Genomic DNA, 24,586 nt, shown 5'->3' with positions numbered 1-24,586 from the left:
TACTGCCAAGGCATATGCAACTTCCCATTGTATAATTCTCTGACTTCCTGAGCAATGTACAGGTAGGAAAAATAACCTACTTCTCTTGAACAGTCTGCTCTCTCCACAATTGGGCTACTGTCTGTTTGTATTCCTCTGCTGCCTGACTTGCTTCCCATCCCTGGAGCAACCAAGTGTAACCTTGGCACCACTGGAGTACACATGCAGAGATGTGTAGTTCAACTGTCAGCTATTCACTAGAAACATTCACTGTCAAAACATGTTGATCCTCTTGTCTTGTACGAATGGGATAAAGAGCCCCCCAACTACACACAGAATGCTCCTACTCAGTCAGTTTTGCCTTGTTATTCCTTTTTGAAGAAAACAACTGGGAATTCTGTCTGGCATATGCAAGAACAAGCGAGATTTTCACTGACTGCCTTTACCGGGATGCCGGGAACACTACAGTTTACAGCCCTGCGACGCAAAAGTTGGCAGACTGTATACATACTCATTCTTGATAAAGGCGTATTTGTTGATAGTTTCAATCACGTCTTTGAAGAGAATTTTGGAAGTCAAAGTGTATCCATGGTGGACAATCGGTTCACCGTCTGGCCCATCCCAGCAGTCAACTGTAGAACAGAAACAATGACACTCATCAGACAGGTAATGTCTGGGGCCACCACCTGAGGAAGACTATGACATCCTGTAATTCCCTTCAGCAACCCAGCCAGATATGTACCCAGCAGAGCAGGGTATAGGTTCATTCCCACCCTTCATTTGTATCTCCCTCCTCACTGTGCTGAACATCGTTTCTCTGAAGAAACTTCCTGGCCTTGACCCTCTACTGTGTCGAGCTGACTGTCCCCATTGCTGGAGAAAGCCTCAAGCAAAAAAGATCTCCTTTACCAAGTGCTGAGAGTATCACGACAGGAAGAGAGATGACATAGTATAGCATTACTTCCATTACACTACTGCTAAATCTGAAAAGGAAAGCAGAGAATCTTAGCCAAGCTTCTCACAGCACAAGCAAAGCCAAGACTTGGGCATCTCTAGCCCTCTTTGGATCTTGCCTAACCTTGTGCTTGTTAACAATCATATTTCCTTGAAATGTTTGCCTCCTCTGAAGCATCCGTTGGCACGTACACAACCTGACCTGAGCAAACCATAATATTGGCCTTCTGAAAAATTGTGAAAACACTTTGATGGTCAGGATATTAAAGGTGATTATGAAACAGGTACTGTCTCAGAAAGGCACTACAAACATCAGAAGGGATTTCACATAAAGGCTTCCTGGTCACTGCAGAGGCTGTCAACATCTCACATAACAGAATCCTACTTCCCTTATCAGAAATATCAGCTTCTCCTCTCGCATGTAGCGGGAACTGTGCCATATTTGACAGTTTGGTTGCCATACACTTGGCTAGAAAGTAAACACACCAATACATTCTACTGAATGTTAGCATCCTCTCCACAAAAATATTTTTACAACTTTTATTCCTCAGTACCAACGACACTACTCTTCAAATGTCTGCCCTATTTCCATGCTCAAGAAATTTATCCATTATATGGCAACATTATTTTGTTGTTCTTTATGAAGGGAAGACACCATTTTACTAGGCTTTTTCCTCTACCCAATTATGATGTCTTCTGCAGGAGCCATGAGTCTTCCTTTACAATGGAGAAAGAAAACTACAGAGCCTACCGATGACTCCTTTTTGATCTTTACCTTCTACGCAACGACAGCCAGATTGTAGCACCCATGCATACATGTCCACCCTAGACTGGGACATCAGCTGGTCTCCCATGAGGTAGGTATTGTGTGAAGAGGTAATGAAATAGTGACTCAAAGGATAACTCATGTCCTGATTCACTTGGTAGTGTTCTGGGTTGAATATGTCCCCTGATGGACTCCGCATGTAATTGGTGAAACCTGTAAACAAACAATACTATAAATAATACAGTTTTGTCCTTTTTGTTGCTGTAGCCTTCTGAAAACCAGCCTAAAAACGCATCCCTACATTCACCAACACATTCATGTACACGTAAGTCTCCAATTTTGATAAGACACCACATGCACAAGCATGCACGTGGCTGGGAAAGATCTGCAGTACTGCATTACTCTCACTTTATGAGGCTGAAGATCATAGTAGTGCTCCAGGCTTCACACCAAAACATCAAATATCTGTAGCACTTTCAGTGATGCTACCAGAAGGATTTATTTTCCCAAGCAGTGGGATGCTTGCAAATCATGCAAACTACATCACCTGGACAATGTCTGTTTTGCAATCATCACGTTTGCTCAGAAGCAAAGTTTTAGTGACTTATAGCTTTTATCTTTGTATGAAACCGCTGCTCTCAGATCACCAGTATACTTTGTGCACAAATACACAGAATCTTTCACAAGACAGATTAACATTAAAAACTGTAACTTCCATTTAAAGTCCCCTCAAAATTCTCTTCATTCACCACCAATGAAAGACTAAGATTTCCATTCACACCCTGGCTTAACAGCTGCTGACAGTGATGATACCTTTATTCAAAAGGTCTCTGCTTCAAGACTTCTAATCCTCCTGACATTTCACTCGTTATTCCATAAATAAAACAGTGCCTCTATAAAAATCTTGCCAAACTTCTAAAGGTCTTAATGCATTTCTCTGACTGTGACAGACTGGTGCTTTGTTTCACTAAAGCAACACAAGGCAAAATAACTCCAGTCCTCAAAATCAGCCTCGGAATACCGGTCTACAGAACACAGAGAAATTGAGCTTGAACAGAATTTAAGATAAAATGTCACCTTTATGATGGTTCTTATAGGCTTCACATTTTGTGTTGACGGAAGTTTTATTAAAGGAGAAGAGCTGATAAACATAAATAGCAGCCAAAACTTTATCAACAATACACTAGGAAACAGCACCAGGGAACCTCAGTCCAGGCTAATATTAGAGTGTCTTGAGGCACGTATCATGATCGACTAGCAAACCAGTAATACAGCTAGAGCAAAACAAGAAGACTAACAAGCCAGAGCAGATAGCATGAAAAATTGATAGGGCACAGCGTATGTCAGCAAACATGCAGCTAATGACTCTTGGCAAATTAATCATTTCTTCTTACTTTCCCTTTAAGTTCCTCAGCAAATAACAGATACCAAAAAAAGTAATTCTGAAAAGCATACTCTACACAGCATGACAAAATTCTATGACTACATATCATGCAAACGAATGCAGCATTCTCACAAGCATTTAAACAGTTGCCTCTTTCCTACAAAAGCTACACCAGCCATCTTACCATCAATCCCCAGAGCTCCCTCCTTCTTGTTCTCCAGGCACGGTTCAAACTTGCTGATGATTTCCAGGCAGTGTTCTTTAGTCACATTGGTCATCTGTAAAAAAGCAAAAACGAAGTGTTAACGAGTAATAACAGCTTCTCTTGGCTCTTTTATCTGCATGCAGTTCAACGACTGAGCAAAGCACCCCTGGTGGTACCAAGGATTTCCAGTTGCACAGTGAGATTCTCACTCCTGTCAATCAGTGTCAGGTCAGATCAGAAGCAGACTGCTCCGTGAGAAGTTTCTGTCCTATTGGCAGCTGCCTGGTCAGAGTTCTGCTTTGTAGGTCAGATCTGGTTAGAGTGGTACGAGGCACACGGAGCACCCAAACAGAACAAGCTTTGGCACAAACCAATAGGATTTCTTCTCTTGTAGGATTAAAGGATTAGTTTGCATTAGCAAAGGGTCTTTATTTTAAAATAAAACAAGAAAATGGCTCGTCTTCATGCAGCAGACAGAAAAATAATTTACTAGCAAGGTAGCAGAGAATCAGGACACAATGCTCTCAGAAACCTCCTCAAGGAAATCTGCTGACTTCAAGGTTCCTTTCAACTGAAAAAGGAAAGAGTATAAAGGGAAATATATGTTTGTAAATGTTGTCATTTATTAAAAAAGGGCCGTTTATTGTAAGCTGTAGCTTTTTTTTACCTTGTAATGTTTTCATAATTCAATTTTAACACTATTATTTAATATTCCTACTATTTGCTGTTAATTTTTCTTCTATTATCCCTGCTATTATTTAATATTCTTGCCCTGAGTGGTCCAGCAAATCCTTTCCATTAGATGCTGTACATGACACATGAAAATACAGCCTTTGTCACCAGAGGAGGCTGCCAATGAAGTGACCAAGTTGATGACTGTTTTGGCAACAGGGAATCTTTGCTTAGGGGGAAATAAAACCACCAGCACATCTGCTAGCAGATCAATGCCTTTTCTGGGGATAATTTAAAACCTAAAAACTAAAAGTAAAAGAAGAGGTAAACAAAAACCCTAACCCTTTATTTGCCCATATGTTACAGGTTTGCTGGGTTCAAAAAGTAAAGCTTTGGAACAACAGAAGGTTTTTCTGGTACAGCTTCAAACGCGCAGAATGAACACTTGTGTTCCCTGCACAAACTGTACGAGAAAGGGCAGCAGTAGGCAAGGGAGAGAAGCCCCACAGGCATGAGTTGTCCACATCAGTGATTATCTGATTTGTGTCCTGTGGTGAGCATTCGTTTTCCTCTCACCATCTGGAGGATCAATTGACCAATGAAATGGAAACACACCCCACTTATCTAAAAAGATAACTGCCAGAGCAGTGACTTTTTTTATTCTTTCATTTCTGAGACGTTTGAAACAGATGGAGATTTATGACTTACAGGAACGCAGCTTCAAAAGACATCACGAGAGGAAAAAGGCAAAGATGAGTCAATGCATTTGTTCCTGCACTGACTGCATCTTGCTGTCCAATTATTTTTCCACACTTCAGAATCTTCCACGAGTCTCTCATTCAATGATCATAAGATCATTCAGCGACCTCGGGAAGTCATCCAGCCTAAAATCCTGCTCAAAGCAGGGCCAGCTACAAACAAGGTGGCATTAGTTAGCTTAAGGTGTTACCTAGGCTGGTCCACAAAACCTCCTAGGATGGAGGCTGCACCACATCTCCCAGCAACCTGTTCCAATGGATGAATGTCCTCATGGTACAGATATTAGATGCCAAATTACCATGTACCAGAAAGACCCAAACTTGTTAGGACCAAGGAGTATTTGGGATAGGAGTAAAAGTGTTAGACTGCCAGGTAGCTTGGTTACAAAGATTCCTAATGCCAAAAAGGTTCAAGTCAGTGACAGAGGAAGCAGATCAGTGAGGGGGCAGCTACGTGGTGCACCATACACAGAGACCCACCCCAGCAATGGAGTTAAAGCACTAAGACACAGAGTAATATGTGCTATCATATATCCTCAAAAAATGTCTCTTTCCCAGACATTAATAATCTTCTCTACAGCTCTTCAAAAACACAATCTTCCACTTTGCAAACTGGGATAGTGTGACAAAGTAATTGAGTGTCCCATCATGGACTATGCACTAAGTCAAAAGCAGAGCCAGGAATACCATCTTTGCACCAGGGTACTGAATACTGGGAAAAGACAGATACTGATGGAACTGTCCTAAGAGAACACATGAAAAAGAAACTGTAGAGACTATATGTAGAGGCACAACAAAAGAATCTACAGAAAAAAGAGGTAGTGAGAGCAGGAAGATTCAAGAAATAGTCATGCCAGCCTACAAGAGAAAAATCAAGAGGCATCTGTCTATTTTTCACATGTATGGCAACGAAGTTCCCACTCCTTTAAAAAGGCACTGCATCCCCAATGGCAAACAGAAAGGCATGCAGACTGGAAGTCTTTTCCTCTCTTGGCCGTACCTTCTGTTCGATCTCCAGAAAGCGTCTGAGGTCATCGGTATCTAGGTAGTCCTTGTGGTTGCTGTAGGTGAGCATCAGCAGGTACAAATCGCGTCGTGTCGACATCATCTTATAGAAGGCGCAGAACTCATCAAAGCCCAGCGTGCCCTGGTTATCATCTGTGTCAGCCTCCTGCATCACACAGCAATAAGGCAATGAGATCTCAATTGCCCAATTGAACAAATTTTAAATAAACAAACTCCTGCATGAGAATAAAACACCACTGACACTAAACACAGGCTGATACTGCCTGACACCTACTCACCGTGTGGCCTGCTAGAACAGATTATCAGGCTGATGCTTGTCACACGAATGCTTTGCACACCTTTCCCTTGAACCATCCAGCTTCCTGAGGCATCTGTGTCCTATAAACCTTTTATTTCTCTTTTATTCAGTAACATACAGAAAAAACACTCAAGTAGTTTAACTCTATTTCTAAACTTCTCTTTAAATTTTTCCCCTAGCTGCAAACTCTTTTTTTTTGTAGGATTTTCCGCTCCTAAAGAGCAGAATCAGGAGGAAACGTGACTGGGTCTCAGATCAAGAAGTGTAGCAAAAAAGCAGCCTCTGTACTGAGTGTCTTTATGTTATGTAACACCAGAAGGTACCTGGTATAATGCCTTTTTCTATGAATAACAATTTACCTATGACGTGTTTCTGGAGCTCTTCTCAATTTATCAAATGGACTGTGTAGTATCTCTCAGCAGAGTGGAAACAAACCAGCTGCTGAAGTATTTACAATCTCTCTTACTTTCATGTTAAATCTCCAGCAGCTCAATCCTTCTTCTTTTAGAAAAAAAAATTACATTTTATTTCTTACCTTAAACATTTGCTTGACTTTTTGTCGGGGTAGGTTCACATTCAGCTTGTGCATTAGCTGGAGCACTTCGTTGATGCTCAGACTGCCATCACCATTTTTATCTGCCTCATCAAATGTCTGCTTCAACCACATCGAATAGGAGTTAAGGAACAGCGTGGAATATTAACGGATATTAATGAACATTATGTATTTATGATTTTTTCATGTTAGGAAAGAGGGTATATGAGACTGGGGACGAAAGAAAGCTCGAGGTAATATACAACATAACTCTACTCATGTTATTTCAGTAACAGTTTCTAGACTTGCCATGCTTAACATGCAACACACGCTGTTTGCCCATAACCAACCTCTGAGCAAACTGCAATACTGCATTATGCTTTGTCCTGAACAACCAAATGAAATGGGACACCTGTACACAGGAAGTAACAGATGAAAGAATATACCTGTATGTTTTTCAGTCCACTCCAGTCATTCATGTCCAAATCTTGCCCAGAACAATCCTCTTAAAGGACTCCTCTCTCTGTTTCTGGAAACGGGGAATACAATAGCTTCGAAGCTTTGAGCCTGGTGCCTACTCTTTTAGCAAAACAAGTACTTAAAGGAATCCCTATGTTATTGATATCTCTTTGCCACTGGGAAATACTCTCAGATAATCTAAGAAGGATATTGATCTCTGGTCCTTTGGCGTTTTGAGAGGCTGTCTTCATCACTGATCCCTGCCATCAGATATTTTAGCCCCGTGATCCAGGTGCGTGCTTCCTCTCCGCTGGAAGATACCAGGTCAAGAGATTCCATATGGTCTCCATAGTAGATGCTGAAGCAGCAGTTGGGATCAAAACTGCCATCGGCATAGCGCTGAAAGATCTCTGATTGCTTCCCCTCACAAACCTCCTGAATAGAGTCGATAGAAACTAGAACGACAAAAGCACGTAGTTCATTAGTGATTGCGTACACGCCCGAGGCCAGACAGTGTGCATCTATCCTGCAGAGATATCCTGTAGAGAAAGGGCTCAAACCTCCCGTTCAAAGGTCCCAAATTCACACGGGTTTTGCCTGCAATCCATTTACAACACACTACACTCCTGCAACCTGCGTAGCTAACAGCTAACTTCATCTTCATAAACTATTCATCGTAAAAATCATTCACTGCCTTTTAAATTCAAGTACAACATTCTTCCTGATCGCCTTCATGCTCGTTTGTCTGTAAGAGGGCAAGACCCTAGGAGGAATGAGAAGAAAGGTGTTATGGTTGACACTTACTTTTGGCTTTCTCATTCTTTCGAGAGGGTCTCCAGCGAATACACGACTTGTGTTCATCCAAGTAATAGAAGCGGACCAGCCCTTTGGAACTGCCACGGAGTTTGATCATTTGGGTACCCGCTTGCATGGAACTCATACATCTTTCCACTGAAGAGAGAAATAAAGTGGTATCAGTTAGTCAGACTTTGCCTTCTTTAAAATCGCATTCTTAGGATGAAAACATATCAAGCAGCTGCCAAATTAACAGTTCAAGTCAAAGGGCAAGATTTCCTCTATTGTCTAATATAAGAGGTCAGGATATATGATGGAAAAGTCAGAAAGATTCTTGGCAACTATGGACTTACCTGTAAATGTGAAAGTTTTCATTCCCGTATTAACAGGTAAGAAATATACGCATATATTATATACACATATATTGGAATTGGCACAAGGTACACATCCTTCCTAAATCTATCTTGAATGCTCAATTTCAGCTCCTACGATATGTAAAACTTGTGATGGACACAGTACAAAATTTCACCCAGAAGTTGGGATCCTTGGCTAGCAAAAATTAGCACAGTTCCATCCGTGTCAGGAAAGTTATTTTCATTATGCCTGAAGTTTTTGCCTCTTAAACATACAGTAACCTTGTGGCATAACTTCAACAAGTTTTTTTTTCACATTCCTTTTTGTAAATCCTGGAGTTCCCGTCAGCAGTATCACCATTTAACAGTAGTCTTATGAAGTGGTCTATTTTTGGGAAGAAGCTGAAAGGGTAACACCAAGCAGATATAATTTGCACTGATCGATGTTTTGTGTCACTCAGATACTACAGGAGGAGTATGAACAAAAAAACTATTGGTATTTTTTTTTCTGTCCTACAACATATACTATGAGAAATTCACACACTTGCATTAAAGTGGGTCCAAAATATCAGTAAAATATAGGGATTTATGGCTCAGTTAGAAAAAACACTGAATGCTGACAAAGATGGATTTGTAGTCCATAAGCTGGTGCAATGGAACCTCTGAAATTTTCTCATGAGCACCTTCCTTAGGTTCAGAAGCTCAGTTCTACAAGTACTTACCCAGATAAGCTGCTCCCAGAATGTGAACAATCCTAATAAGTAAACTCAGAAAATGACCTCTCCGTATTAAAGCAATTACAAGATTAGGACCTAAAATACCTAGTGGATCTATAGAATCATATTTTAGCATTCTGTCCTAATTCACAGACATTCAGCCACCACTTGCCAATACCCATGACTGACGAAAGACAAAGCACATCAAATCCACACTAATAAGCAGAGCATAGTAGAACTACTAGCAGCACACTTACCTGGGGGCATTTAGCTGAACTAATAACATTCACCTTCTGCTCCCACTCTAAATCAACTACTATCAAATATCAGTTTCTAGAATAAGGACAAGGAAATTCAGACAATATTCCTAACTTGCTTGTTAACACCAAGATATCACAACACGTCTGCAAAAAGGAAACCAGGTTTGTAAAGGAAACGTTGGATCTTTCACAAGAGAACAAGTCTGATGCAAAGTTAAGCTGAACTTATCAGCAACATTCCTCTGAAACTCCTTTAGTAAAAATACGATATTTTTAGCATGACAGAACAAGACTAGGACTTCTGCAAACCACAAAAAAATCTTTATAGCCCCAACATTTACTTCTCTCCTGAAGCAAGAACACCCATTTTCATTACACACAGAGTCATCACAAAAGCGTTGCATGTCTGCTGTTTACATCACATTTTTACTTGCCATCCAGCCCCAAGAAAACAGTCAACTCTGGAAATAGTAATTCTAGAAAGCTGAGATGGAGCATCAACATTTCCATTAACACCAACTGGTAGTGACTGGGCTATGTCCCAGGAATGAAGGCAGAATCTCATATCTTCTGCCAGCTCCCCCCTTTATTTCCCATAATGACAGAGGGTAGCCTGTGACTTAATTTCCCCATGGCTTTCCTGCCTGGTCTTCTTAAGTAAAATTAAAACTATTACCATATCCAATATATTTATATACTTTTTTCAGACCAAGAGATGAGAAGTGTAAATTACTACTCAGATTCTGGATGGAAGAATGAAAATTAATGCACATAATGCATATTCTAGTGAGTACAGATTGATAAATACAAGGAAATCCTGAGGTCAAGCTCTTCTTTTATCTGTACATACAGATTACAGATGAAACAATGTCCAAACTAAAACGCTAATTTCACGTATTCCAAAATGCACCAAAACCCACACAATTCTTCGGGGTGATTCAAGTCTCTCTCTGAGGCAAAAGCCAAAACACCCAAGAGAAGCAAGGTAGAGTAAAAAGAAATGGAAAAAATCATTGACATTCCTGTAGTTTAGAGCACACATTCATACAAATTCAGTTAATTTACTCAGGAAAAGAAGGTTCATCAAAATAGATTAATTTGAAAGCAGATCACTAATAATAAAAGAAAATTTAAATTTAAAGCCACGATTCTATAGAGTACATTGTTACAGAAAATAATAAAGCAGCACCAAAATAAAAGTACACTTTATGCAACACGTATTTACTTTGCTTTTATGTGAAGCAAGAATATACTCCCTGGCTGTTGAAATTTTAATAAGCATCCTTGGATAGCCTTTTTAATGCAGCTGTTCATTTCTGCTGCAGGATTTTGCTCTCTCAAACCTCCCCAGAGCATACAGCACCTCAGCAGCCAGTCCCAGCTGACCTGGACACTGGACTGTTCTTTCTATTCAGCGTTCCTGGCCATGGAATGCTCAGACCATACCGAATACTTGTTTTAAGTATCTGTAATTATCTTTTTCGTTTTGGGAAAACAAGCAAAGCACAAGAAACTTCTTTGTTCTTGTGTCAGTGGAAGAACAAAAGCTTTCCTGGATCCTACCAACATAATGGGAAGGAAAATCTTTAAGGTAATGCAGAGGTGTTAGCTGGGGGTAGCCAGATAAAGACCAGGGGATTGAGATGGAGAGGGCAAACAGCTCACCTCCACATTCCTACATATGGACATGGACTGAACCATACACCCTCACCTGTCTGCGTGACTGAAAGTTTAGAGCACTAGAGAGACTGATAGAAAAAATGTGCAGGAAAAAAAAAAAAATCATAGTGGTACTTACAGCAAACCAAAAAATAGTATTTTTTCCCTGAAGTCTTTCACAGCATGTAAATGAGAATAGTACAGTGATGAGAAGAAAAGTATAACTGCTTCTCCTTACATTGTCCAGATACCTTCTTTAAGGATTCATTTTTATACTTCAAATTAAAATCCCTGAGTCTTGCCATGAATAATTTTTTTGAAGAAACGGCTCCTAACTATCTTCATTTAAGGCTGAAGTTTTCTTCTTGGCTGAATATTATTTTGCACTTCAGTAGCACCTTTTTGCAGAATTCAGTTGAGGTTCAGCTCTCTCTTCATCTAATGAGTTGCCTCAATTTGCATCTGGACAAAATACAGACGTGGAGAGGAGCTGAAGCTCTGTACTGCGGCAAAAAGCAATGTCAGAGCAGGAAACAAACACAGAACACTTCGTTCCATTCTCGTGTTCTTACTAAGTGACACTAGACTGATGCAGCAAAAAGACTCAAAGCAGTTTTTCTTTCTTCATAGTAATTTACAGTTACTATAACAAATTTTGAAGTAAAAATAACAAAACTACACAAATGATGAATCCCTACAATTTGTCCTGATACAAGGGAAAAAAAAAGAGCCCAATTTCATGCTTATTATTAGAAAGATGCTCTCATGTCTACTAATTATTTATGGTTCAGTAGCATTATTGTCTTTTAGGAGTTTCAGGGTTTGATGTAAATGTGCAACAGAGTGGGAGTATTTTAGCATGTGAGGAAGAAAAGTTAGGAGGATTGAGTCACGGAGTATTTTTATACATGGACCAGCTTTGTCAAAAGATTCACACCCAAAGTTCAACACAGCTCCAGGTTATGCCATGCAGCTCCAGCCCTGGCCAGCCCCGTGTGTCCAAAGGCCAGCATCACACAGCTCTGCCCTGTTGGCACGTTCTGACAAGATGCATCCTGATGGTGTGCTTGAAACAGCCCCTCTTTTCCTCTCCTTATGGTATGGAGAAGACATTTCAGAGGCTTATTTCTCTTCAGGGCCTCCAGAAGATGCAACATGGTTGTGAGCCTAGAGAAACCCCTCGGTGCATGTGCACTGCAAGGGCAAGCTGTTCCCTTAAAATATTACCAAACCAAAACATCTTCCCACTTGCAAACAGACGACTCCCACACTTGTCACACATTCAGCACTGCAAATCCATTGAGGAGATAATAATTGCTGTGGTTTTAAAAGTCTCAGTGGAAATGGTTTTGCAGCTGTAACTGGCTCATCAATAGGTAACCAAAGGACTGACTGGCTCCAACTATTCCTGCCAGGAATATCAGTTTCAGTTTAGCAGTGACAGACAGGATGCATCAAATCTTAAAAAAAAATTAATATAAATATAATAATATAAAACCATATAAAATATGTAATATATATAATACACCCAGTACAGTAGCTGAAAAGTCTTCGAATTAGAAGACATTTTGAAAATTCTATCTATGAACTGTACAATTGATTTCTGTGAGCTTGAGGAATCTCCATGACAGTTCATCATACCACTCTCACAACAGAAGTTCCAAGAATGTCACTTCTGACCCTGAAGACACTCACTCAAGTAATGGTCTTGTCACAGAAGCTTTAACATTAACTGTTGGCTGCAGCAACCAGTTTGGGCTCCTTCTACAAGCACCTGTGCTAATGGAATACACCAGTAGTAATTCCTACTTGACACAGTGCCATATGAATCAAAAGAACTGCTATTAAAAACATTCTGGTACATAGAGAATTTATCATCCTGTGGTTCATAGTGGAGGCAAACCACCTTTATTTATTTATTGTTAAACTTTACATATTTATTTATTCTTTATTATTGCATCTTTAAAGTTCAGTCTTTTCTTTACAACAAGAACTCATTGAGGGACATACTGGTTCAGTTTTCCCCTACATAAGAAGGGGGCTGTTCTTACTTGGTGGGTTTTACTTCACACACACACACAGAGAAAACCCCCAAACCAAATTAAAAAAAAAAAAACAAAACCAAAACCAAACAATCCATAAAAAAAACCCACAAAAACCAGAAAAGGAGACATTGTCAGGCAGTGAGTGGCATGATCAAGAGTTAATCTAAGGTATTTTCTCTCTACAGTGTTCATAGATCATGTAGAGCAGGCTGATTTGCATCATTATGCCAGGATCCAATTCCAAAGCAGATCACATCCAACTTCATTAATCTTCAGTTGTTTCATTTTGCATTCCTACAGTCTACAACCTTTTCAACCAACCATCTTATTACCAGTGCAAGAACTTTCTCCCCCTTATTTGGTCTCACTTACTCAACCCTCACTAAACTTCAGGACTCTCTACTATTCTTTTCATTGGCAAAAAAAAAATCAAAGTATCTTTAATTTCTGTATAATTCTGCCAGCAATGGTTAGGACAGTGTTTGCTGCATACAAGAGAGAATGCAAGATTGAAACCATCCTTAAAGCGCACAGCCCCTAACAAATGAGACATTAATAGGAAAAGAGATGCCCTTAATCCTCTGGAAATTAGGGTGCTTAAGTTGAGGTCAGTCTGTCAGCTCTCCATCTCTCGGCTGAGACTCCATCAGCCACTTGGATCCAGGGAAATGCAGAAGCAGGGTAAGATGGCAATTCTGGACATCTGCAAAAATTCCCATTAGTTTCTAAGCTATCCATATCTCCAACTTTCCTCTTAAAAAAAAATACCTTTGATTGGTGAGACAGACAAGTAGGACAAAAAAGTGCTTCCAAGGCAACAGGTGGTTCTGGTCAAGGCCACAGCAGACTTCCTTACTGGACATGAGTGGCTCAGGAAGACTGCTATTAAAATGCATTTACTAGAACAGGAAACATCTAATTTCTCTAGCTATTTCCATCTAAGTTTGCTGGTTTTATTACCTATTTAAAAGAAAGGCTGCTACGAAGCAAGAAGGGATCCTTTTCATATATCTAGTGAAGCTTAAGATTTTGCCATTGCACATCAGTATTCAGAGAACAATCTCCCAAGAGTCCAGTGACCTACTGTGGAAGAAGGCAACAGAGATACTTCCAAATGCTCATTTCAGAGACAGAAAACTACAAATATTGCCTGAAAAATCAAAGAGTTGAGTTGTACAAATTCTGGCAGATAGCAAACCTATCTTACCTTGGGTGCAGAGAGGAAGATAGATTCTATCTATGCAATAGAAAATTTCAAAAGGTCCTTCCATGTCAAAAAGTACCACCTTGTATTTTCTTTTCCAGAGAAACATAAAGAAATCAAAAATGAAATTATAACTGAGAGGTTCTTGAAGACCAAAAGAACTGCACTAGCAACTATGCAAAGTAACACAGGACTAAGGCTGTGTCTCAAGTTCTTCCTTCTTTACCGCTCCCCCCACACTGCTGCTAGACAAAGTTGTCACTAAATAAGACTTAAACACAAAAGCTTGCAAAATTGTACCATCTTGTTCAATTAAGTGGCAGGTACTCAGCCTGCATCTTACCAACATGGCCGATTTTCCATCGCGGGGAAGCTACGATGCTGCCACCAACCCAGAAAAACTCTTCAGCCAGACGGGCCACTGAGAACTTATTCTGAAGCAAGGGACTTTTTGAGGGATCCATATCCAAGACAAAGGGCAGCTTCAGTTTTGAACACGAGCACTGCAGGCCTTAGCAGAGATCAAGATTCTGTAGCACGCGTTTTCAACGTAATAGCATAAAAACATTATCAGAAAAAAACAAGATAATCGTTGATTTTCAAAATCCAGCAGTATTTTTTCAGGTTGTTACAGAAGAGTTTCACAGTAAATTTAGGCCTCCTCCCCTGCCCAGATTTAGAATACTAAAATCCCAACAAAAATCTTTTTGATTCTATGGGATGCACCTATGTGTCTGTTTTTAAGGATTGGGTGGGTTTCAGTTCAACATTTTAAAGAAGACACATGATGGACACGGACAGGGCCATGAGGCTAGATGGCATGTAGATGAATCCATTTCTGGACAGAAAGGCCTCCCGATGATATTCTTTTTCCTTTTCTACATTGTCAGCTGCTAAGCATCCACCAAGACATACCAGTTCACAGTTGTTGGCTTCTCCATGCCGCTTCCTCCTTCCGACAGCAATGCCTACACAGAGGGACCCCTTTTATATATTTGATTAGTAACAGATTTGCAAGTCCCACTCTTGCTGAAGGCTCTACTTGCTCTTCAAAACCAACCAGCAATATCCATTGCAGTAAATAAGTGCAAAGTTAATAGCACAGTCCATTCCCCTCTCCGCCCTCCTGAGCCACCCTTGCCTTTCACTGTGAATCTGTCCAGGTGCCTAAGCTCTTCAGTCTCTTTCCAGGTCCGAAAAAAAAAACAGAACAATCACATTTTCTTCTAGTATAGCTCTTCAAAATATCTTTGTGCCAGTCTTCATCTTTTCTCAGAAGGTTCTCCTCAGTATTTTAACGGACATGGCTGATAAAAGAAAACATTTCTCTCTAGGCAGTAAAAACTAGACACGATGCAAACACAGCAACACATGTTTGCTTGAAATCCTAAATCCATCACACGCACTAATCCTAAAGCCGTGGTTCTGCCCTATCCAGTCAAGGGATTTAGGTGACATGTTACAGCTGTAGAAAAAAAAAAAGCAGCTTAAAAACAAGCACTTTCTTCTTTTTTTTTTTTTTTGCCTATGTTAGCAGCATCTTTCCATCTCACAACCCATTTAGAAACGTCTTTGCAAACTGACTCTACCCCATAGAAGATGCTTGCTTAGGACACAAGCCAGGCAGCTCCATTGCACGGAGCAAACGCTGCACACACACAAACCAGGAACAGTGAGGGTGCTCAAAAACTGACGGAGATCAAAGCAGGTAAGGATTAATTTTTAAAAAGCACTAAGTCACTGCCTCATTCTATTCGAAACGCACCCATTAAACTCCAAATACAGAAACCTGTAATTTATGTTATCAGAACCTCTAAATCTACATGAGGTTTTAAGCTCAATATACAATTGCTCTTGCCATCTGTGATCTGTACAAGGAGCTCAACACGCTTCTAGCTCCATGAGCTAAACACAAATTGCCCGTTTAAAAACACATTCATTAAGTGCTTCCTACTCCTCCCTTCACAGTTTGAAAAATCTTTAGAGTAGTTAATTCTAGAGATGATTCACTCTCAATCAGAAGTTGTTTATTTCACCACCTATGCCCAGAGTTCTCACACTAGGCGGGACTCAGAGTTTAACCACAGATTAATTCCAAAGGCAAAACCAACTGGGTCTGCACTACGGGTCAACAGTGGCAATAGTGCTATGCACACTCTTGTCACCTTTTGCTATCTATTCAAACACTTCAGCAATAGCCTTCCATTCTCCTAAGGCATCTTTTGAGAGTGATTTAGTGAGATGATGGCAAACTAACTGGCATCAGAGGAGGAGCAACTTCATCTGTGAAGTGCCAAGAAGCATACATCCACACAACAAAACACTGCTATGCAGAAGGTAAGAACCCATCAAGTATTGTTCTAAAGATCCTAATCCTTTTTTCAGAGGAAGCAAGATCTAGCACGGCCCAGAATGAGACCTGAGAAATGTGGGCTTAATTACCTGCCCTACCCCATGCTTCTCTGAATTTCTTAAATAAATCAGTTAACAGCTTTGGGGGTAAATTTCATGGTATAGAAATAAAATCTTAAATGGGGAGAATGACACTGGTGTACCTCACAAGGGAGGAGATGCAACTACACTTTAAGGGTCTCAATTATAAGAAAACAGTTAAGGTAAACTTTTGCAATAAACCAAAAGTATTGCAGTTGTTTAGCTTCTTTTTCTTCTCTTGCAGCACTAATCAGAAGGATTTCTTGCAATTTTCCAGGTTGTACATGTAACAAAATCTCAGTAGCTGGCACTCTGTGTGCTAGGCAGCAAAAGAGACTCCTTTTAAAATTCAAAAATTATTTCTGCATGGACATCCTAAATTCTGCATTAATGATTTATGTGTTACCAACCTGGGGGACAAAGGGAAGGGAGAAAAAAAGTGAAACATAACTCCTATTGCAGCATTGCCCAAGATACTAGTTTCGCAGTTCAGAATTAGAATTCTGCACAGGCAGGACTTTGAATGTGGATTTGTTTTTATTCAAGTACAGAGAAATGACAGTAATTTATAGCACCAAAAAAGAGGAACTATTACAATGTTCAAGGTAAAGTTAGGTTTGTAATCCAAATCCCACCCAGAGAAGGTTAATTTAAATCCTTTTTGATGGCACTATCCATCCATCCTTCAGGCCTCCTAAGAAGATGATCACATAAACAGAGGAAAATAAAATCTTTCAAAAAGCCCCTCTATTTATGCTGGATACCAGGTAATAGTGTGGGAAAGGAACAGGAAATAACAAAGGGTTAAATGGAGGGGCATAACGGAGGGACATAATCCCTCTCCCAACTCTTAAGAATTCCGAGCTTAGTGCTTAGGATATAAGCCTATTGAAACGAGTTTCTATTCTTGCCTCACTTGACATCCTCAGAAAAACCTTGCTCACCTGACACAACATGCAGATTAGAGACTTCTTTCCATGGCACTTCGGAAACTTATTATTCTCCGAGTGTAACAAAGGCTTTTCATGCTACAAAAAGATTTGAAAACCAACAATGTTTGAGTCTGCAGGCTGGCCTGTGGTTTAGCTAAAAGTGGAACTCAGAACATTTGATGAACAATGCTGGAATGTCAAACGTCTTGTAAAAGAAGATATTCACTTCAAGAACAGCAGAAAAGCCAGACTCCATCATACGGAGAAAGAGCATCTTGTGGAAGATATAGGATCACAACATACACATGGTTTGGGAGATGGAGAAAAGCGAGCAAGATGGAGATCCTCCTGAGACAAACGAGATTATCATTAATGCAATCCATCAGGATGGATGGCTTTCCTTCCCAACATGTATGCTTTACTGTTGAGGGAAGGAAAAAGTGTTAAAACTTACTTAATACCTAGGGTAACAGCTGTAGCCCTTAAAGTAGAAAAGACAAAACTAAAAATTTCAATGCACAGGCCAGGCTCTGAACTCTCTTATCTTCTGTACATCAGGATTCAAGCAGAAGACAAAACAAAGAAGAAACACAAGAGGTAAATTAGGCTCACAGTGTAGCAAGAAGCTTGAGCATAATCAGGCAACATCAGGCCAACATAATTTCTATACTTCAGCCAGCTACCAGCTGAAGATGTCACAGAAAATACTTCAGGGGTTCTTAATAAACTGGTTTTCAAAATTCAATATATTGATCGCCAGAGACATTAAATATTACAGAACTGATACTGTAATTGACCCCTAAATCCACAAGGATTAGACTTGTAACTTCTCAGCTACACACTCCATTTATCCTTGCTTGAACATCCTACCGACCCAGTTTACCAGATTAACAAACTAACCTCACCACAAGAGGCTGATTCTGAAATACGTAGAAACACGCAGGCAGCAATTAGTGATACCTGTATTAACTTTAATACAGGTATCACTATTTCCCACTTCCCATCCAGGGAAATCTTGCTCCTAATGCCTGCAGAATAAAAAGAAAATGATTGCCAACCCACAAGTCATAAAATAAAAGGAGGAAATAGAAATTTTTAATGTCACCTGGCACACTGCCATTTATCTGTACACTATCTCTCACTTGCTTTCATCCTCCCCATTGCACTTGGAGCTGTAAACACCAGTCAAAAAGCCCTGGAAAAACTGCAGAGATTACAGTCACAGCTACAATTCAGACACCCCAGCCTAAGATGTTCCAATGAGTTAGCAGGCCCATTACCATCTTCTGAAGTACTAAATGCTGAGATGTTTCTGAGGGAAATAACAAAAGCAAAGAAATCACATTGAAATGCCCATCACTAAACACAGTTTAGAAATACATCTGAATTACACTGAAGGTTCAAAACCCAGGAACAGGAGGAGTGCAGGAAGCCTGACTTGATGAACTGAAGTCATGATGCTCATTCGCTACTTCTAAACGTGCAATTTATGTTTCTTCCCTTTCCCCAGAAATGCTGCTTCCTAAAGATCTAAAGCAGCATGATCTAGACAGCATGACCAGTCAATTCAGTTTCCCTTTCTCCTCTCCTGGAGCCATTTGCTTTTAGGTTTCCGTGGTGCTCTATGTTCTTTTACTGCTACATGTCTGCATGCAACAGCTTCCTATGTTTCTGGCATGACCTCTTCCCAAGAAGAGGAATATGGGGAGTACATGCAGGTGGAGCGTAGACAACATCTGTCATATTTTCTGTTTTTGTCTGATGACTGAAAACTTCTGTATTAGCTATATTAAGAATTCAGATGGTTCTGGTAACTTCCAAGGAAGGCAAAAATTCAGATACAAGGAAAGTTAGAACCGAATTTCCTGCACTCATTCAATCACACGTTCACAGGCTCAGAAAGGCCAGAGCATCAGCTGCACCACGATGTTATCCCAACTGTATATAAACTGCCTTTTCCTTAATTCCGACACAACTCCACTCTCCTGACCTTTGGCTTGGACACAGAGCGAGCTATGGACTGCTCCAGGCTGCTAGACCATCTGGACAGCAACTCTAGGGGCTGTAATCCACACTCGGGATTAAAGCCACACATCTCGCCTCTGCCCAGAGGAAGCCAGGTTATTTACCAGCTCCTGTTCCTCACCCACCATGCTCCAAAGCTTTGTATGTTCACACTGGCTCTGAACATACTCAAGCTACCAAGTTTGGCTGAAATCCATCTGTTTTCAATATGCATCAACTCACACGGCCACCAGTTCCGCTGGGAGAAACAGCAACGGCTGTACCATTGCATGTCCTGGTGCATCCCTTCAGGGCTGGAATTCACAACAGGGAAGCCTTGAGACAGCCACAAACACGAGTATTTCTAGGGCTGTCCAAAAGCGGTCAGAAAGTCACGTTATCAAAATGAATTGATCCTGAAACCCCTTAAATGGCTTTATTCACATGAAGGAATATTCAGGGAACTGGGACCCATTAGCAACAGCACCAACGTCACGACAACACTTAGTCTGCCTCCTTCCATGATGTTTAGCTCCCTTGAGCTCATCTGAAAAAAATTATGTAATTATTTTAATTAAGTGAGAAAAGGCTTTGTGTTTTGAGCCTTCAAGTAGGTTTTGCATTAAGGAAGACTGTTTCTTTAACAAACATATTAAGATTTTTGTGTCGTGCTTTATCCACAAAACTGTAGAAATACTATTAACTCTTTTCCTCTTAAAACATTCACCATCTTTGACATATTTCTATAGTTTTTGCCTTTAATGATTAAAATACAATAACCTCCTACAGAACTCCACTAACAATTATGATGCTGGTTTTGGCAAAGGAAATTTAATTTCCAAGATAACTTTAAGTAAAAAGTATTTAAAGCTATTTGAGCTTTTTTCCTTGCAAAGCTGTAATAATGAAATTTTGTTGATTGTAGAAAAACACCAGCATGAAATGAAGAATTTAAGACTATAAACGTTGCGCTAAGGTCACCTTGTTTCCAGTCTCTGACTTGTATAAGAAAATGTCCCTACACACTTAATTGAAGTAAGATCTTAAACTCTTTACATTTAAAGATCTTTCAGCACTTTACCATCTGTTCAGTGGCATGGGGCATAAACACTGAAAGGGAGATTAAGGCAGGTTGGGAGGGAAGAAATCCATCAATATTATTGGAAGCCTTCTACAAAAACATCTCTAAGAACTCAAGAATCCGAGGCAAAACTGATACAGGAAAACAAAACAGATTGAAAGACGTTCAGAAAAGACATCTGCTACTGAAACGCATCACCACAAATTGATTTGAACTCACAAACTTTGCTTCCATATTTGGGGTGAATTTTAATGTATTCTACCTGTAAAAGATTCAGAACTCTTCTAGACCTTCCTTTTGTGCCATGCACATCTTCAAATATTTGACAGACTCCTTATTTCTTCAAATACACACCATTTCCATTAAACATGGAAAAAACGGAGCTGCAGTGTCTCTAGGAGTAACCCACTCTCTGTCTTCATTCAATGGTATCCTCAGTGTCTATGTCATCCAAGAGACAGCTGTATGAAGATATACTGTATAATAAGAGTGGGATTAAGCCACGAAGCTTAAATCCACAATGGAGATGAAGATCATCATGCTGTCTCTCAGAAATACAGGGAGGTTACGTGGCAGCACAGAACTGCAGATGCACAAAGAAGAAATTGCAAGGTGCTTGCTTGGTTACAAGCCTTACTCTGGGAAGATGTAGCTGACAGGTAAGAGTGGAGAACTTCCTCTAAAGCCAGTAGTTTGGTCCACAGAAATAAAATGTAATTTCTTTAAGTACTTAAAATTTCTAGAATTGCTACAAAACAAAACATGGAAAGATATTTGCTTGATAACTTCGACTGAGAAATACAGCTGAGAACATTTGCTCGTGCTAAGAAATAAAGAAGCTATTTTTAGAGGCATTGTGTTCTACAGGCTCCTTCCTCGGTTCAACTGATGCGACACTGAATGACAGACTGTGGAGTTTCAATCACCTTAAAAAACCATAATCGTTCTACTAGAAAAGAGTGATAATTCTGAACCATTTCACTGTATCTGATTTCTACTGGACTTCTTGTCTTTTACTCTGCATTATAAATAATATCTAATTCGCTCATATCAAAGAAGTCAATGCCACAGGAAGAAATGCATTCAAACTACCAATCAATAGCCTGTTCAGAATCACTGCTCTTCCCACAGTGTCTGAAGACATCAGGAAAACAGCCAAAGTTGTTTCTTTGGATCAGAACAAAAATTTCTGACATGAAAAAAGGAGGCATGGTAGCCCAATTTTCTACAGTGTATTGAATTTGGGAACTTTCACATATACATTTTTTAAGAATAGGGCTGGTCTTTAGCAGAGCAATAAATACATTAATAAAGCGTTTAAAAAGGGAAAGAAGTGTAAGCAATCTCTATTCCAGAGGCACATACAGGGACAAAAGCCTGAGAATGATTCCTCAAATGCTGCCTAGGGGACTTCACTAAATGAGAAATACATCAAATAGTATATACAAATACACTATACTTCCAGTAATAAACCATGCTTTCTTCTTCCCAGTTTTTCATAGCCTTAGACTCATGTCAGTTACTTTATACTCTACTTTTTTGGTAACAAACAGGTAGAATTGCATAAGGAAAACAGAGGGTGCACTCCAGCAAATTTCATATCTCTATTCCAAAGTGTGGAGGCACTTTATGTCATCATTTCTGCTTGTGAAAAGTGGATTTGATAAGTACTTCCAATGATGCAAGGTGAGAATTGAGCTTCAGAAACATTTTTCAAATGCTTTTTACAAGTAAAATTGACTGCACAAGGTGCAAGTCAGTAAGAAATCAGGCCTGAAGTGTTTTCTGAAGACAAAAATAAGCTCTTTTTTAGTCTAATTAGTTCACTGATCCTTCTTTTGCATAATAGATGCATGATGCTCATTTTCCTCTCACTCCACTGCACTCACGCAAGCAGAGCAAAGGCAGCTGGATATATTAGCTTCTTCAACTGAGTTCTGGTCACATTTTTATTTTCCAGACCTAACTATAACTAATCTAAATCCCCGGTAAATCAATGAAAGAAAAACTGTTCCTCCCTCTCGCAAACAGAAACGCTACTGGAAAATAATTCCACCGAGACCTTTGCAGGATGATGTAATATAGTCACACTCCAACACTTCAGCTAATTTTGAAGTGAGGCCACAGTATATTAATCTGAAGCCTATAGCAACTAAGCACAACCTTCACACCTGGACTTCTTTTCTCCTCAGTATCATTTGAAAGCAACATCCCCACTTTAGGACAAGGATCTGAACTTGGACTGTATTAAATGATTTTTCCAAAGTCACACAAATATATTAATAGAGATGGGAACTGAGTTCAGTTCTTCTAGGAATGATAGCAATACTTTCCCTAAAAGAACGTAGACTTCCTCAGACATGGGAGGGGGAAACAACTTCCATCCTAAGTAAAAAATCATGCTAAATCATAGCAACAGAGGAAATGTAAAGTAAGCAATACACATTTTTATCCAACAATAAAATATATGCATTTATCATAAATATTGAGAGTACAGAGATATATTCAACCATACACAGAGTAAGCAGGTAAGTCATGCTCAAGTTGGTTTCTAACTGGCTTGGCAAAAGGATGAAAGAACCATCTCCTAAAATCCCAGTTTTCCAGCCTCTCCCCAGAGCACAAGGACCATCAGTCTGAACCCAAAAAGTACTGTTGTCACTGGGTCTTCAGCACTATCTATTACACTGGATTAGCAAAGGTAGAGAACTACTCCTCTAATATAGTTGTAGCAACCATATAAAGATGACACCGACAGTACAAATGGTTTCTTTGGCGACAGCTGAACATTTCAGAACTACTGGAAACAAGTAATTTTTTAGATTATCATCTATAACTCATCAACTTGTAGGCATCCAGAACCTCTTAAAAAATAAAAAAGAGTGGTAAGTTGCTAGAATACCGAAGTCTTGAGAGCCAGCATGTTAGTACCTCTCACTATAAATGTTTTAATAGGACGTCACATGAAGACTTCCAGCGGCATTCATGTACTATGGAATTACTGGCTTCAGTTGCATCACCACTGTTTTACACCTAAGTGAGAGGAGAATCACATTTCCTTTTAACACACAGGTGGCAGCAAGAAGGTGGCCACTCTTTAAAAAGAAACTTCATTCAACTGCCTCGTCTGTAGCTGAAGCTCATGGAACCTCTGCTCTTTTAAGCTACCCCATTTATTTCCAAGGGGCTTCCACCAGCTAGCTTAGAATGACACCATCTGGCAGAAACACTGAGTTAGTGAACATCCTTAAATTTCAGCCTCAGCATTTTCTAACTGCAAACAAGGAACGAACCTGAATAACTGCTACATGGGTGATTCTCCAGGGAGATCCTCAAGTGAGAGCCCCCCTTTCTCATACCTGTTTTCAGATGCTGGAAGCTGAACCTAGTAGTAGGAAGTCAAGAGGACTTTGGGTGACAACATTCGTGCTCCATCATACTTTCCTCAAGGACCTTGTCTGTTTAAAGTACAAATGAATCCACAATGGTACAATCAGGTTTCAGAGAACAATAATTACATGAGGAATACTTGGGCTGTCCCATCATGACATTTTCAAAACCAAAATATTTTGGGTTTCAGTCGTGAAACAGTTCTGTTAAAAAATGCAATCAATAAAAGCATGTTAAATGAAAAGGTTTCAATCAAACTGTATCATGTCAATCCACTCAATCCAAAACTTGGGGATTTATAGCTCATGAAGATTTAAGAAAATCACCTTTTTTCCTTGGAACAAGAAAAATTCTCAAACATAGGAAATAGTTTCTTACCATTGTCCCTATTTAGTCCTTAATCTTGTTAAGATTAAAGCTCGCATGCTTTCAAATCTCTAGACTCTATGCCAGCAATTTGACACAGGTAAATAAACCCTTATGCCAAGGCTTAAAATATGTTTTGAGGTTTTTGCTATTTAAATAAACATTGACAATGCCTAAATGCATCTCACCATCTCTGCTTCATTCCTAACAAACCTCAACGGAAAATATTGGTTAATGCTTTCCTATTTGTCTGATGCAGACTGAGACTCTTTCGTTATTTACCTGAATTATTTGCATAGTTCTCGCAATCATTAA

At 39.7% G+C, this 24,586-nt stretch overlaps 1 protein-coding gene across 2 annotated transcripts in view; it reads right to left on the bottom strand.

Annotated features, from left to right (window-relative positions):
* PLCH2 (phospholipase C eta 2) overlaps window positions 1-24,586 on the bottom strand; it is a 68,657-nt gene that overhangs the window by 20,365 nt on the left and 23,706 nt on the right. The window contains exons 1-8 of one of the 2 annotated variants that reach the window (XM_086625528.1): window positions 14,409-14,529; window positions 7,838-7,984; window positions 7,245-7,488; window positions 6,578-6,707; window positions 5,719-5,889; window positions 3,268-3,361; window positions 1,709-1,912; window positions 491-611 (exon numbers count right to left, since the gene is read on the bottom strand). In XM_086625528.1, the coding sequence (XP_086481654.1) occupies window positions 491-611; window positions 1,709-1,912; window positions 3,268-3,361; window positions 5,719-5,889; window positions 6,578-6,707; window positions 7,245-7,488; window positions 7,838-7,984; window positions 14,409-14,529 (1,232 nt within the window). Of the gene's footprint in view, window positions 1-490; window positions 612-1,708; window positions 1,913-3,267; window positions 3,362-5,718; window positions 5,890-6,577; window positions 6,708-7,244; window positions 7,489-7,837; window positions 7,985-14,408; window positions 14,530-24,586 lie in introns of those variants that run through there. The other variant, XM_086625529.1, reaches the window with a different exon arrangement.

The sequence above is a fragment of the Tauraco erythrolophus genome, chromosome 23, assembly GCF_009769465.1.
Source record: "Tauraco erythrolophus isolate bTauEry1 chromosome 23, bTauEry1.pri, whole genome shotgun sequence".
In the NCBI taxonomy this organism is placed as follows: Eukaryota; Metazoa; Chordata; class Aves; order Musophagiformes; family Musophagidae; genus Tauraco; species Tauraco erythrolophus.
The sequence above is the reverse complement of the archived record's forward strand: the minus strand, read 5'-3'. Positions and strand labels throughout refer to the sequence as shown.